General features: G+C 43.1%; 1 protein-coding gene across 1 annotated transcript in view; it reads right to left on the bottom strand.

Annotated features, from left to right (window-relative positions):
- Window positions 1–307: 307 nt before the first annotated feature.
- The window catches only part of THBS2 (thrombospondin 2), a 285,177-nt gene continuing 268,738 nt past the window's right edge, over window positions 308–16,746 (bottom strand). Inside the window, exons 22-23 of the mRNA XM_033937149.1 lie at window positions 3,226–3,365; window positions 308–1,593 (exon numbers count right to left, since the gene is read on the bottom strand). Of these exons, the coding sequence (XP_033793040.1) occupies window positions 1,586–1,593; window positions 3,226–3,365 (148 nt within the window). The 3' untranslated portion in view covers window positions 308–1,585. The remainder of the gene's footprint in view (window positions 1,594–3,225; window positions 3,366–16,746) is intronic.

Raw genomic sequence — 16,746 nt, forward strand, 5'->3', positions numbered from 1 at the left:
TTGCTGTACAAAATTAATTCAGTTTCTAGTGCATTAATGATGCAAATAGATTACCGATTGTGATATTACAAATTTTTTTTAAAAAAGTTTGAATTAAGCTCTAGCTTGAAATTGGGCAAACTTCAAATGTGGGTCCATCTGAACAGGGAATGAACTTGTGTACCTGAATGAATCTCATCTTGAGCTCAGATTTGGAAAAGAAGAGAAATAAATCTCAAATCTCAAATCCAAACCCAAACGGTGTTATTTCTTTACTGCCATTATATATGAGGAAATAAATAGGTCTAATCCTTACTTCATTATTCCATTTATTGATAATGTACATAATTTATTGGTGCAGTTCCAACAGTGGAAAGCTGAACGTACTTGTAGAATTATGTATTAGGCCATCACTATAAATGTGATTACAGATTTTGATGTAAATTCTAATATGTGCTATGCTGAAGAGAATGACAACATGGCTTAGAAACAGTTGTCTTAACCAGGGTTGTGGAGTTGGACTTGGAAGCAATTTTGAGTGGAGTTGGAGTCGGTAACGATGTACCGACTCCAACTCCAGCTTCAAAATAAAAATTAGATCGTTATGGCAAATACATCATTTTCAAACAGAAACTTTTGTGGTCTATTAGTCCTAATTCTGTACATAAAGAAAAATCTTATGTTCTGTAGTTAATCAAATTTTTCTGTGATTTACTATACATAGTAGGAGTCAAAAGTCACAGTTGGGGTCAGACAGTAGAAAAACAGAAGAGTTGGAATTGAAGGTTTGGTGTACCAACTCCTCAGCTCTGGTCTTAACACCTTCGGTTGTTCAGTGAGACCCAATACACCAACCTGTAGGATTTCCTGTGGGTTTGGTCCATTTTTGCATGAAACTTTGCTACAGAAGCAAATGATCTCCCCAGCAACCTTTTGCTTAAATTTTGCAATGGGGAAACTGCTAGAAACGTAATTTTTTTTTGGGGGGGGGAAATCTAGCCTGCAAAGCCTTTCTGGTACACAGCAGATCATTAATCATGAATTTAAATAGTGTCTCACATGTAATACACACTACACAAAACTCTTCTCCAGTGAAGCAGAAAATCTGTAAAAATAGGGTTTATGCATTTTTTTTGGGGGGGGGGGGGGTACTCAGCCCCATTTGCAGAAAATTCTGCAGTTTAATTTATTGTTCTTGGTGATTTAAAATCCTCCCCAACACGTATAATTTTATATTATAACATATTTAGATTATTCTTAAATTGGTCAAATAAAAACAATTGCAACAACCTCCAAAGAATTATATTAACAAAGACAGCCTGATTCGTCACAATATTTCCCCCTCCCCCACAAAGAACCATAGTGAATCAGGTCCAGAATGTCATGTTTTCATTTTTTAAAATCAATTTTGTTGTAATTTTCTTGTAGGATGGGTGTTCACATTCAGGTCCTCTAGTCCTAGCTCCCAGGTGCATCGATGATTGGTTGGATCATTGCTACCAGTTAATCAAAAAGGGCAGAAGAAAAGGCCAATAAAGCAGTTGGGATTGCCAGGATGGACTGAGGTTTTCTAGGTTGTCCAGCAAATGTCCGCTAGAAATCCGGCTCAGAAATCTAAAACAAAGCAGAACAAATATTTTTATATTAGTTAAACTGTATAGTATAAGTGTGGAGGAGCCCTGTTGGACATGGGAGGGGTCTGCAAAGTGATGGACTGAACACCCAAATAGTGGGGTACCTTACAGGGCACTGCTGTGAACTTCACAAAAAGGGTGCCATGGCTTCTCCTCACTACAGCTCCCTTATAGATGATGTGAGCCCCCCAAACCACCTCCAGAATCCCCTAGACCCACTTATCTACCACCCCAATAGCTCTTATGGGCTAGTAAAAAAGGGTTTGGGGGTGTATAGGGCAGTGCACATGTTTAAGTATGAATGCAGTGATTACAGGGGCTTATGGGCATGGGTCCTCCTCTCCATGAGTCCCTAACCCACCCCCAAGATGACTTAAACTGCCTCTGGCCTGGATGACTAGGCTTTCCTATGCCTGGCTGCCAGGTGATGATGGTCTGGAGGCTGAAATTTAATGTTGTGAATAAAATTTTTATGGGGCTGGGGGGCAGAGGTTGATGATCACTGGGGTAGTGTATGGGGGTCTGTGTTATGTGTTTTCAGTGCTTATCTGGTGAGTTTAGGTGGGTTTTTGTCACTTAGACCATGTTTCCACGCTACCTGTAATAGCAGTTTATAGAATAGCGCTAAGCGCTATTTATTTTTGGTGCCAATGTTTTAGGTGCCATTTACAGAATTACCCCTTTACGCCTTACTTTAGGTACAAGCATCTATATCTGTCAAAGGCTGGTGTAAAAGAGATGTACTAAGGACCAAAACGTCTAGATAGACAATTTTCAAAACAAAAATATAGACGTCTTGCAGTTTTGAAAATTAATATTCCCCCCCCCAACATCCAAACTCAGACTTAGATGCCCTATCAAAAATGCCCCTCCATGGTCTTGGCTGTCACAGAAGGCCTCTCCTCTTCTCTGTCTTTCACCTCCTGGCATGCCCCTACCCACTTTAAGGAGTTAGCAGGGAGTTTTACCATGTTGGCTGGTTTTAATGTATAGTAACCATTAGCGCATACCCCTGCTAATGTTTACCTCATGGCAATGGCGTAGCATGGGTGGGAGGCACTCATGGCAGTGGTGCCCCCACCCTCTTCTCCACCCCCTGCCACATGCATGCACCCATTCCTTTCCCTCGCACCTCTTTAACTTCCCTGGCATGAGCAGCATTTCCAACTTGCTGTCTGCACTGGCCTTGGTTCTCCCTCTGATATCACTTCCTGGTCATGAGACCAAGAAATGACATCAGAGGGAGAGCTGAGGCTGGTATGAGCAGTTAGTTGGAGCTTCTGCTCATATCAGCAAACAGCTAGAGGTAAGAGAGGGGGGTCGTGAAGGTGTGCATGCAGTGGGGGAGGGGTGCAAAGGAGGCGGGGGGGAGGAGGGGGAGGCAGAGAGGAGGAGAGATACTAGCGCCCCCACCAAGATAGTACCCAGGGTGGTCTACCCTCTGCCTCCCCTTACCATGTCACTGCCTCATGGCAAAACCTGAACTAGCTGCTTAATGCAGTTTTGTAAAAAGCCCCCCAAATGTTTAACAAAGAAATGAATGAATAAATCTTGAGAGTAGCTTCATTATAGAGAATATACAAGGCAAAACAATATGTTAGAAATAACTAACCTCTGCATTCATATCTGAGATCAGAGAAATAGACCATCTCTTGGGAGAAGACAAAAAGTCCTAACCGTCCTCCAGAGTAAGTCTTGTCATATAGAGGACCAGAATCAGCCATGATCTGTTTCCCTTCATAAACGAGCACTCTGTAAAAAAAGAAAAGAATATATCAGGATAGGCAAAACCACTAATAGATAGAAACCCAAGAATATGTATCAGAAATAATAATTAAGCTTCATGCAAATTCCCAGATATTCCTTTATCATGTCTTGTGCTTTTCCTTCATTTCACTGTAGGCCAAAAGACAATCATTTATTAGAAATCTTGCATTACATTCAAATAAGCAAATTAAAAAAAATCCCACTCTATTAAGGGTCTGAGGCCTCAATGCACAAAAGGATTCCTTGCAAGTAAAACTAGTTTTAACCAGTCTTACTTTCAAGGAAACTCTCCTGCCAGTGCACTAAAGGCTTCTCCATGGCTGCTACCGATCCTTGTAAAAGCCACCGAGAAACCTATGCTAATGCATTTCACGGAGCTCATTAGCAGAGAATGACATGGGGAACTTAATTTCTCTGTCCCCATCTCCGCGAGTTTTGTCCCTGTCCCTGCCCCATTCCTGTAAGCTCTGCCTTAGCTGCACAAGCCTCGAACGCTTAGGATTATAAAGTGTTTGAGGTTGGTGTAGATCAGGGCTACCCGAGTCCGGTCCTTGAGATCTACTGGCGGGCCAGGATATCCAGAATGAATATGCATGAGAGAGATTTGCCTGCACTGCCTTCTTGGTATGCAAATCTCTCTCATGCATGTTCATTGTGGATATCCTGAAAACCTGGCCTGCCAGTAGATCTCGAGGACCAGACTTGGGCAGCCCTGGTGTAGATGATGACAGAGCTTGCAGGAATGGGGTAGGGACAAGAAAATAACTCTCTGGGAAAGGACAGGACGGGAAAATGAGTGCCCATGGGAATGGAGAAATATTTGTCCCCGTGTCATTCTCTACTCATTAGTATTATAATGAGCACTTTGTTTAATGCACAGCAAGGAAACGCGTTGTTTCCTGTTCAAACTTTAACAGCAAGGTCTGAGCTGTCATAGCCTTACTTTCCTATTAGTGTCTAAGCACTGATTGGCTCAGGCACTGCCTGGAAAGTAAAAGGCTATGACAGCAGATCCTGCAGTAAAGGCCCTGATGCCCCATTAAAAGAGAGTCCCCTGATGCTGTGAACCCCCTCCCCATGTCAACCCCTCAACAGCCTTCTCACCCCCCAACACCAAAAAGGATCTGGTGGTCCAGTGCGCCTCACCCTCACCTGTCTATATGTGCCAGGAACCCCCTATGCGCCCCCCATACCACCTCTATGCCCTCCATACTTTTGGTAGAAAGTTCGGCAAGAAGGATGTTCGGGAGCCAGGCGACCCTCAAGGGGAGGAATGCTGGCTTCAGTCTAACCTTCGTATACAGTTTTCTGACTTGTTCATAGCATACCAAATTCTGTGGTTACATCAGATAGGACTCCAGAAGAAGGTCTTCTGTGATCGAAACACGGACCGTGTCGGATCCACACTACAACATTTTCACTGTGTATGATTGGATTGTTTTATTGATCTGCACCCCTTAATGTGAAGACTTTTTAATAAACTAGTGTATCAAGATCATCGGTTCCACAGCTCCAGTCTTTTGTGTTAGTTTCTCCTCTTCTTCTGAGGAATTTCTTTTGTGAATCTCATTGATTGCTCACTCCCTCCTGCCAGCAGGCCCCCTCTTCAAAATGGTGAACCTTCCCCTTCCCAGTGCATCCTGGGATACATTGGGAGGAGCCCCTGAAATATCTCCCTCCTCCCCTCAACTCACTGCCAATGTGCAAACCCCTGTGTGGGTCATTTGTGGCAGAAGCCAAGCCACTTTGCTCCTGCCCCTTGTGGATTCATAAGGAAATGGCTACTGTGATCCCTCACAGCAGCTTGTAGCACCTACTGTGGGAGAGGGAAGGTTGGAGGGAAGTTTAAGGAGGGAAGTGGGAGATTCTGCTTGGTGGCAAGCTGGTGGAAGAGGAGGGGAATTTTCCAGGGGCTGGGATGGGGTGAAGTGGGGGGGCTTTAAAAAGAAGAAAAGGGCTATGCGATTCCTGGCCAATTTTCAGTGTTGGCACTTACATAGCTAAACAGGCAAAACTAGATGTCCTAAATTTGTTTGCTTAGCTATGTGAGTGCTGGCACTGAATACTGCTGGCACCCCCATAACTGCCCAAAACAGTGAAGAGGATCTGGCAGCCTGTGTGAAGCCACAATAATAATAATAATAGCAGCTTTATTTATACCCCGTCATACCTTTTCAGTTCAAGACGGTGTACACCAAGAGGTGCTGTAAGGACAGCGAGATGGCATTCCATCAGTTAGAATTGGGAAGGGATAGAAGACAGTTGAGTGAAGAGGTGGAAGAGGAAAGGAGGAAGGAACGTGTAAGCCGAGTTAGGTGATGGGCAGAATTGAGGGATCAGATAAATTTGTCAAATAAGAGGATTTTTAGTGATTTTCTGAATGAGTGGTATATTAGTGCGTTCAGGATTAGGTCACTTAAGGTGCTGTTCCAGATCCCTGCTTGACAGGGGAGTGTCCTGTTGAGGAATCTTTTGAATTTGCATCCTTTGGGAGAAGGAAATGTAAACAGTAATGTTTGAGAGAGGCATAGGTTGTACTGTAGGATGAGGTGTTGTAGGAGGTAGGTGGGAGTGAAGCCGAGGAGGGTCTTGAAGCAGAGGCACCCAAATTTGAAGATTATTCTGGTCTTGATGGGTAGCCAGTTTCTTGATGGGAGTTTCTTGTAGTATGGGGTAATGTGGTCTGATTATTTTCAAGCCAAAGATTAGTTGAACAACTGTGTTTTGGATGAATCTGTTTCTTGATGTTTTTTTTGTGAGATCCTAGGTAGATTATATTGCAGTAGTCTAGTGAGCTCAGGACCAGACTGGACCAACAATCTGAATGATATGAAATCGAAGTATGGTTTTAGTGTGTGTAGTTTCTAAAGTAATTGGAAGCATTTTTTAATTAGGATGTTAGTGTGGGCTTCGAGTGTCAGTTGCTGATCTAGGATGACTCCTAGGATTTTGATGGTAGGGTTAATTGGGAAGTTCCTTCCATTTAGGTTGATAGTCGATTTTGTTGGTTTGTTTGTTGGGTAGGCCATGAATATCTTGGTCTTTTCCAGATTTAGCTTTAGTTTGGAGTTTGTTGACCATTGTTCTGCCTGGTTGATGATTGATGAGATGAATTGTCTGGTTTCAGTTGACAGTGTAGAGATGGGGCCAATGATTGTGATATCATCTGTGTAGGTGTATAATTGGACATTTAGGTTAGATAGTTCCTGGCCTAGGGAAGACATGTATAGGTTAAATAGGGTGGGGGCATAAAGGGGAGCTTTGGTGGACACCACAGGGGTTGGTCCAGATCTGGGAGTAGGTTTGCTCGCTGGTGACTTGGATCAGTTTTTTTAGGAATCCTCTGAACCAGTTGAGTACATGGCCTGAGATACCAATGGCGTCTAGCCGATTGAGTAGGATATCGTGGTCCAGCAGGTCGAAGGCGCTGCTAAGGTCAAACTGGAGTATCAGCTTAGTTTCCCTAAGCTGAGTAGTTGTGTGATGTGATCTATGATGGAAGCTAAGGCTGTTTCGATGCTGTGGTGTGAGCGGAATCCTGACTGGTATTCGTGAAGTATTGAGAATTTGTCCAGGTAGTTCGTTAGGGCAGCATTTATCAGCCCTTCTATCAGTTTGGTGAAGAAGAGGATGTTGGCTACTGGTTTGTAGTTGGATGTTGCTCATATGGGGTCTTTGTGGTTCTTTACAATGGGTGAGATGAGAATGTGGCCAAGGTAGGATAGGAATTTGCCGTTTGCCATTAGATGGGTGATCCAGTCAAAGAGAGTGATCTTGAAGGAGGTAGGGGCTGCTCTCATGATGATGGGTGGCTGGTTGTCTAGGCGGCAGAATGTTTTGGCATATTTATTATAGAGCTTGAGAAATAGGAACCAGTTAGGGGGTTCAAAGTGGCTCCAGTTCATGTCCACTAGGATTGAGTCAGAGTGTGTGGGTATCTTTGTTGGGGGGGGGGGATGGAAGGAGGTTCTGAGGTTTAGGACTTCTGACTTGAAAAAAAGTGCAAAGTTCTCAGCAGTTGATAGTTGCGTAGAGGAGGATCTTTTGTGGTGATCAATTTCAAGTAGTAAATTGATTAATCTGAAAAGTTCCTTTCTGTTGGTTGGGGGGGATCCAATTTTGTTGGAGTAGAAGGTACGTTGTTTTTCCTTGGTGATTCTTTTGTGCTCATGGATTTTGGATCTCCATATTGCTTTATCCTCTTCTCTCTTTGTTTTGTTCCAGATTCTTTCAAGTTGGCGTGCTTTTCTTTTAAGTGAGGTTAGTTCTGTGTCGATTAAGTGTTGTATTTTTTTGCCTTTCTTTAGTGGGGCGATTTTGTCTAGGATCTGGTTACTGAGAGTGATCTAATTAGTGTTGAAATCTATTTCTGTGTTTGGGTTATTTAGTAGGTCGAAGTGGGACCAGAATTCTGTGGGATTAAGGGAGGGTCTGAAGGTAGCTGTTGGGTTATCTTTTCTGTGTTTTGTAGATGTGCGGGGGTATGGGTTGCTCTATAGTATTTGAAAGTTGGCTCTCAGGTGGTCTGACCAGATGGTGTCTGTCCAAGTTACATCTGTTAGGTTGATGAGTGAGGTCTTTAGATGAGAGGGAGATTAGGTCTAGGTGATGGCCCTTCTGGTGGCTGGCGGTCGAAAGGGAGACAGAGAATCCTAGGGATGTTAAGAAGGAGAATATTTCTTTAACAGTTGGGGGTGTCTTGTTGCTCTAGGTGGAGGTTGATGTTACCAAGTAGCAGGTTGTGTTTGTCTTTGGAAGTGTTTAATAGGAGGAATTTGGAGAAGTCTTCATTAGTGTTGCTCCATCTGTTGGGAGGGATATAGAACAGCCTGTCAGTCAGGCTGTGTTTCGTGAGGTTGAAGGTGAGGATTTCTAGATTTTCAATTGATTTGGAGTCAATGATCTGGAAGTTGAAGTGATCTTTAAGAATGGAGTTTCTGGAAAGGGGAATGATCCTATAGCCCCTAGGTAGGATGTCATGGATGATTATGTTGTCAGAGATAAGCCAGGTTTTGGTTAGGAATAGTAAGTCTATCTGGGAATCAGTTAGCTAGTCCTTTACTAGTTGGGCTTTATTTCTAATGAAACATTTATTGAGGTAGACACAGGAGAGGGAGTGGGTGTCTGAAGCGGGGATGGGTTCTGAAGTAGTGATGGCTAAGTGAAGGTGATTTTGGAGAATACCAGTGAAAATCTGGCTGCTTAAAAAAAAAAAAAAAAAAAGAAGGATTATGGTTCACTACAAATTGAATCATTCTTCTCGGGCTCCCAGCTTTACTTTCACAGCTCAAATATCTAAAATTTGGTGCGCTCTACCAAGAACATTGAAATTTCAGGAAGTCAGAAGACATCATTTTTCAGAGATGACCACATGACCACTTGGGAGCAGTGGTTTGGGCCAAAGATTTAGTTGTGGGGGGGAGGGGGGGGGAGGTTGACAGATGTGTTCAGGATTCAGGAGGCTAGGATTGCCAACTGTCTTGATTGTTTCAGGATTCTAAAAATTTGTAAATGACTTGTCTCAAAGCCAGATGAATGGCTTATGTGCAAATATTTTTCAGACTTTAGTCCAGCACTTCTCTTCATACTCCCCATTCAAATGCAGAAGCCATGGTAGAATCCAGCCAATGGGAAGGCTTCTAGTCCCAGGAAGGAGGGGCCGAGCTGAAAGGGCCCTGGGAGAAGCTGAGCTGCGAAGCTGAGAACCAGGGGAACCGATGAGCATTCTCAGGCTGGGAGGCATTTACCACCTCAACTTTAAACCTGCATTATTCAGTTAGCATGTGCTAATGCGAACCTGCTAGCTGGATAACTTTCCACCCATGACATGCTCCTGTGAATAAAATGTATATATAAAAATATAGTTAACAGGCATAATACCACAAAATACTTTAATGTGTTTTGCAGTAGCCTGCTTTATCCATGCTAAGTACACATCAAGGTTTAAAACCCTTTAGTAAAAGGGCCCCTTAGTGAGGAGTTTCTTATGAGAGACTTTATCAAATGCCCTCTGTAAATCCAAATACACAAATATTATCTAGCTCAGCTTCACCCTCGATTATTTATACCTTAAAAAAAAAACCTAATAAATTGATAAGACAAGATTTCCAGATGCTAAATGCTAACTAAACTAATTCATACCTCTATTGTGGTCAAGAATAGTTTCTACCATTTTGCCTGGAACGGACACAAGGCACACTGTAGGGAAGTGCATTTACTTTAGGATGAATGAGAACATTTTTGTTCTTATATCTTTAAGTGAACTGTATGTATGAGAGATTGGTTTGAACTGAATTCTTATTCATTCCATTCTTCCCCAACACTTTGTGTTTCCATGTTTACATTCAGTTCGTATTATACAGACAGCTGGTAAGATCATGCAAATGACTTCCTGCTTTAGTCCTGTAATTTTTGTACCTATAGGTTAAAAATGTATATGAGCTATTCTCTCTAGTCATCCTGCCAGGCTCATACCTCAACTTAAGATATTATCTTTGACCAAATTTGACAGTCCCCTGAGTATCTCCTTTGCACCCCTCCCTCTGGGCTAAAAATTTCCTTTTTGGGAAGAGCAATCTAGGCTCTTCACAGCTTGCAACACCACTATCTTTTCTCCAGTTCAGCATTCATTGTCAAGTATCGGCTCTTACAGCAGTTCAACTAATTCAGAAGCCCACCCTGTCAGTTGAGCTGAAGCAGTTAATTCAGACAGACTTTTCCTGCTACACTGAATCTCCACATCAGTTCAGTTCAAATGCCCTTTACCTTAATCATTCCTATAGATGGGACCCCCATCCTTATGTGTTAACCATTCTCGTTTTACTATTCTAACTGATGTAGTTCTATTCCCCTTTCCCCCTTGTGTCAGTATGTCTGTTTGGTCTTTTTATGGAATACCCTTTTTAAAATTATTATTTATATATTTTATATGTACTCCGCTTAGAAATTTGATAAGCGGATTAACAAATTTTAAATAAACTTGAAACTTGATCAGTGCTATCCTCTTGATTCCAAATATCATACCAAGTTCCTTGCCTACTTGTTTGTAATAAATAGTTGGAAATTAACTAGTCAATATTCAGCCTGAAATGGTCATCATAAGCCCCCTTTTGCCATCCCTAGCTTCGATAGTCCTACATTAAACCCATCTCCAAGCCCCAGCTCCCACCTACCACATGTCAGTTCCTATCCCCTGTATCAGACCCATCTTTAAACCCTAGTCCCCATCTCTCACCTACTCCATGTCAATCCCTAACCCTTCTCTAAAATCAGCCCTTTTCTATGAACTCAACCTATAGCCCCACATCAGCCCCCTTCTCTCATCCCCAACATCTGCTAGTCCCATTCTCCTTCTTCTAGCTCCAGAAGCAAATCCTTCTTTAAACATGATGCCACTATTTCCCACTTACTATCTACCAGCATTAGCTTCCTCTCTCATCTCTCCCCCCTCTCCCCAAGTCCAGCATCTCTCCTTCTCTTCTTTTCCACCAGAACCATGGTTCAGTATCTCCCTTCTCTTCCTTCCATCTTCAAGATTCAGTATTTCCCCATTTCTCCCTTTACCCCAATAGCCTTTGTCTTCTTCCCATACTCTAGTACTATATCTCCCGTTCCACCCTGTGGTCTAGTATCCCTCATCTCTTCCCTTCCCTCCATGGTCTAATATCCCTCTTTCTCCCCCTTCCCTGTGATCTAAGTAGTACTTCCCTCTCTCTCACCCTCTACAGTTTATTATCTCTTTCTTTGTCACTGTCAACACCCCCCCCCCCCACCCAATCCCACATTCCAATTTTCCCTCTCTTTTCCCTTTTCCCCCATGGTCCAGTTGCTCCTTTCTTTCCCCCTCATGGTCTATTATCTCCCCCTCATTTTCTTCCCCTTCTCCCCCCCTCTCCAGTATGTTCCCACTCTCTTCCCTTCTCCATATGCTCTCCAGACATCTCCTGCCCATGTGGTTCATGCATTTTACGCTCTTCCATACTCTCCTTGAATTTTAGACCTTGAAACAGGTCCTTTAGGAAGCCTCAACAGTGTTAGCAGCAAAAGGACTGATTAAGGGATCACATTTTGATCCTGTTAACCATGCCATCAGTTTATGTTTATTGCAATATGTGTCTTTCTACAGTACATAGGCACCAGTCTTTTCCTCTGCTTGTTTTGTAGCTTTCCTGGTGCCAATATGGAGAGATACCACACCATGGGGACTTGTGGAGGGAGAAGGGGGATGGAGAGATGCCAGGCTCTTAGGCGCACTTGTCAGTAAGAGTAGCTAGCAGCCCTTCCTCGGGCTACAGTTCCTCCACCATTACACCAAATTTATATCCGAACTGCACCACAACCCCCCCCCCCCCTCCAAAAAAAAAAAAAAGCTTCACTTATTGGTTTTCAATTTCAGGCATTTGGGTAGCAAATCTCGCTCTTTGGGACAGGCTACTCTTAACATCTCTGAAATTTTCTTGTTTTCTAAATCAGCAGTAGAGCGACAGGAGTTTGACATGTCATTCCCACTGCTCTGCTTTTCCTCTATTTGCTTTGGCTACTGGCTTTGTGGGACTGTTGAAATCAGAGAGCACAAGTACTTCCTGTATTATACAGCAAATATTTGCAACTCCTTTTAGCTCCTTTGTGAGAGCTTGTTGAACAGTACAGAATACAGATGAATGTTCGGGCTACAATCCTATCTGCTTCTTCAAAGAAATGATCCTAAGTCTTTTCAGGCAATATTTATTGCAGTGTGATAGAACAAAAGGGCTTACTACTACTACTTATTTCTAGAATGCTACTAGATGTACACAGTGCTGTACATTAAACATTCAAGAGACAGTCCCTGATCAGTAGAACTTACAATCTAATTAAAATAGACAAACAGATCAAGTAGGAGGTTAGGGAGTTTCTCAGAGAGGGAATGGTAAAACAGTCATGGGTGCTTTACAAGCAAGTGGGAGTTAGGAGTTAAAAACAATCTAAAAAAAAAGTGGGCTTTTAGCCTAGATTTGAAAACTACCCGAGCTGGAGCTTGATGTACGGATTCAGGCAGTCTTTTCCAGGCATAAGGTGCAGCAAGAGAAAAGGGTTGTAGCCTGGAGTTAGCAGTAGAGGAGAAAGGTACAGATAGGAGAGACTTATCCGATGTACGGAGAGAAAGATAAGAGAGGAGAGATATTGCAGAGCTACAGAGTGAATGCAATTGTAAGTCAATAAGAAGAGATTGAACTGTGTGCGGAAATGGACAGGGAGCCAATGCATAGCGACTATAGTGGAATATAAGTCATGCCGCAGAATTTTGAACAGATTGAAGGGAAGAGAGCTGGTTAAGTGGAAGACCTGCGAGAAGCACGTTGCAGTAGTCTAGGCAAGAGGTGATAAAGGGGTGGATGAGGTCTTTGGTAGTGTGCCCTGAGGTGAATAGTTGAATTTTGGTGATATTATATAGAGAAAGAAATGACAGGTTTTGGTGGTCTGTTGGATTTGTGCAGAGAAGGAGAGTGAGGTGTCAAAGATGACCCTGAGGTTGCGAGCTAATGAGACAGGGAGGACGAGAGTGATATCCACTGAGATAGAGAATGGGGGGAGGTTTAGGTGGAAGGATAAGTAGGTAAGCTATCTGACCATACACATGAATGATTCAGCCTCTCACCTCTAGAACTCAGAAACTACCTTAATCTACCAGATGACTCTTCAAATTCTGCCATAAATCCTTCTGTCTCTCAAGCTTCCATTTCCATCTCTTGCTGCAACATTCAGAACTATAGAGTCTCTTGCCTTGGGGCAGTGAACATCTGAGAATCTACAATTGTGAGTAAATCAGCTACATTTATGCAATAAAGCTTTCAGAAAATTATAGAGTCTCCAGTGTGCTAAGGTTATACTTCCTGGATAGCAGAGTTTATGCCTGCCTAAGAGTCTGGGACTGGAACAGCATGCTATACGAGACCAGGGAAGTTAAAAGCTTAGAGTCAAATTCTCCTAAATAAACTGTCTATTAGAGAATGATAATAGGACAAATTTTTTCCCGTCCCCTCAGGAACTCAGTTTCCCCATCCCATCCCCTCAAGTTTTGTCACTGACCCTACTACCACTATTTATCACTTATATAACAATGAAAGTGGTACGCAGCGCTGTACATTTAATAGACGGTCCCTGCTCAGAAGAGCTTACAATCTAACTTGGACAGATAGACATGACATTTAGGGTTAAAGATGCAGAACCCAAAAAGTGAGCCTTGAACACTGCCAGAGACGTAGCCCGCCATAGGGATTCAGGCAGCTTGTTCCAAGCATACAGCGCAGCAAGGTATCCTACCCCATTCCTGTATGCTCAGCCTTAACTGCACAGACCTCGATCACTCAAAGTGTTTGAGGCTTGTGCAGATGAGGACGGAGCTTGCAGGAATGGGGCAGGGACAGGAAAAGAACTCACCAGGATGGGATAGAAAAATGAGTTCCCGCGGGGATGGGGAAAAATTTGTCCCCTTGTCATTCTTTACTGTCTATAGACATTTGGATACTCCTTCCAGCATACCTCAGACAGGATCATTTTCCCACAAAATGCTGACAATGTTGGTGGTGCAGCTTTGTCCCTTTCTCAGTCCCTTGAGGTGTTCCTGCCAAAGTTGATGCAAAGTTGATCCCAGTATTTGGGATATTCTTGCCCATGCTGGGGCTGCATTGCTACTATTTGGGGTTTTGCTGGGTACTAGTGACCTGGATTGGTCATTGGACTAGATGGACCCAATAAGGCTATTCTTATGTTTTTCCTGATCCTTGAGGGTTTTCATTCTACTGTTTGGTTCCAAGGCTTCCTTTCATCTCGTAGTTACAAGGTTCATTTCAATAATGACTACTCTGGGAGTTTGAAGCATCCGTGTGGTGTGCCTCAGGGCTCCCTGCTCTCTCCTCTACTTTTTAATGTTTACCTATCTTCGTTTGGTTTAAAATTATCTAAGTTAGGAATTAAGATATTTAGCTATGCTGATAATACAACTATCCTGACTCCTATTACACTCTCAGCTTCCCATTCAAGGCTTGTAATTGCTGAGGTATTTCTAATAATTGAGCAATAGATGTTGAATTGAAATTAAAACTTAACTCAGAGAAAACTAGATTCTTTGTTGCAACTCCATGTCAGAATTGCACTGAAACTTTGACTTTGAATGCAATAAAGTATCCTATTCACTCTACCATTAAAATATTGGGAGTGATTCTGGATCAGAATTTAACCATGAAAGATCAGGTGGATGCTTTGGTACAGAGGGGTTTCCACACATTGAGGAAATTACTCACCATTGGATTTTTGCCTGTTTCTATTGTGGTCTCTTGAATAAAAATGATGTTCAAAAAAAAAAAAAAAAGCATAGTTAGACTATTCATCTTTTAGTTGACTGTCAGTCATAATCAAAATGGTACGACAGGTTGCCAGACGGAACTTATATGTTTTGACTTAGGCTGCCGGGCTGATTGCAGCTGCCGCGAAAGCTCAGTGGCCCAGGCAACCCGTCTCCCCCTGTACCCGTAACGATTGTGGCAAAAGAAATGTTCAATCTCTCGTGCCACCACATGGTATAACACCCCCTGACATATCACAGCAGGAGAGATGCCCAGTCCCACACCTTCCCCAAAGTGGCGCAAAATTTGCCGGCAGGAGGGATGCCCAGTCCCTTCTGCTGGACACCCCTTCCAAAGCAGTGTGATCTTCACAACACCCCCACCCCCTTTCTGGACCGCCCAGCCTGCCCCCTTGACCCCCCTAACCTTTTCTTGATGGCTGGCCAGATGGATTCTCCCTCCATCCATCCGGCAGGTCCACCTTCATCTGAATGATGGTTCTGCCCCTTCCCGGTGCTTTGTGGGATGGACCGGGGAGGGGTCTAGGGCCTGATTTGCCCAGGTGCCTATGACCCTGCCCATAGGAGAGGAGGGGCCTTAGGCACCTGCGCCAACCAGAATCTTAGGTTGGCCCAGGTACCTAAGGCCCCTCCTTTGAGTGTGGCCTTAGGTGTGTGGGCCAACCAGGCCCTAAGCCCCTCCCCAGTACATCCCACAATGCACCGTAAAGGGGCAGGCCCGCCATTAAGACAAAGGCGGGCCTGCTGGACAGATAGAGGGAGGACCCTCTGGTCACAAGGTACTCAAGGTCACAAGGAGTAGCACTGGGATTTGATCTCAGAACCTCTAGGTGCAGAGACAGCAGCTTTACAGGTGAACCACTACTAGTGCCCTTAGTTCATCTTTTAGTTCTATGGACAGTCTTTCCTCCACTTCTTATGTCATCGAGTGCTGTTGCTTCTGTGTTAGATGTCTGCCAGCAAGTTTTAACCAAGTTTGATTAAAAATGTTGTAGTGTAAAATTCCTCTTCCCATTGACTTTAATAGACCCAAATGATATGAATAAATCAGAGCTCAAGGTGAAGCTAACAGTAGTTATAGTAGTTATTCCCAAACCTGACAGAGACCCTACCTTGGTTAAAAATTTTCGCCCCATTTCTCTTCTTAATTTAGATTACAAGATCATGGCAAAACTTCTTGCACTGAGACTCAACAAAGTGATCCCCTCTCTTATTCACAAAGATCAAACGGGGTTTATTAAACAAAGGTTTATAGGAGACAATATACGCCTTTTTCATCATATTAATGCCCATGCTAAAACACTCTCAGATCCCGTAATCGGCTTGGCCATAGATGCCGAAAAGGCCTTTGACCGAGTTGAATGGCCTTTTCTATTCCAAATTTTAAAGTGGTACAACTTTGGCCCGTTCTATACAAACTGGATTAAAACTTTATATCATCAACCCACAGCTCGCATTTTAATTAATAACTCTCTCTCCAATAAATTCTCCCTACATAGAGGTACTCGCCAGGGCTGCCCTCTGTCGCCGCTGCTATTTAACTTAGCGTTGGAACCTCTCCTCTCTGCTATCCGACAATGCCCAACAATAACAGGAATTGAAACTACTTATTGTCATATCAAATTAGCAGCATACGCTGATGATGTCCTTCTCTTTATCCGAGATCCTGTTGCTTCCCTTCCCTCACTCGTTAATATTGTCTCTCATTACTCCAAGCTTTCTGGATACTTAGTTAACTGGGAAAAATCAGAAATTTTCCCTCTTAATGATCTCATTTACCCCTCAGACCTCGCCCAATTTCCCTTCACGTGGTCACACGGAGCTGTAAAATACTTGGGAGTGTTAATACATAAAGATCCAACTCAAACTCAAGATCTAAACATATCTAAAATTAAAAGCTTAGTTCTTAACACCCTATCTCGTTGGTCTCCACTCTTTCTTTCATGGTGGGGCAGAATAGCTTCCATCAAAATGACCCTTACTCCTCAGATAAACTACACCCTCTCAATGCTTCCCTCCTTA

The sequence above is a fragment of the Geotrypetes seraphini genome, chromosome 3 (genome assembly GCF_902459505.1).
Source record: "Geotrypetes seraphini chromosome 3, aGeoSer1.1, whole genome shotgun sequence".
NCBI lineage: Eukaryota > Metazoa > Chordata > Amphibia > Gymnophiona > Dermophiidae > Geotrypetes > Geotrypetes seraphini.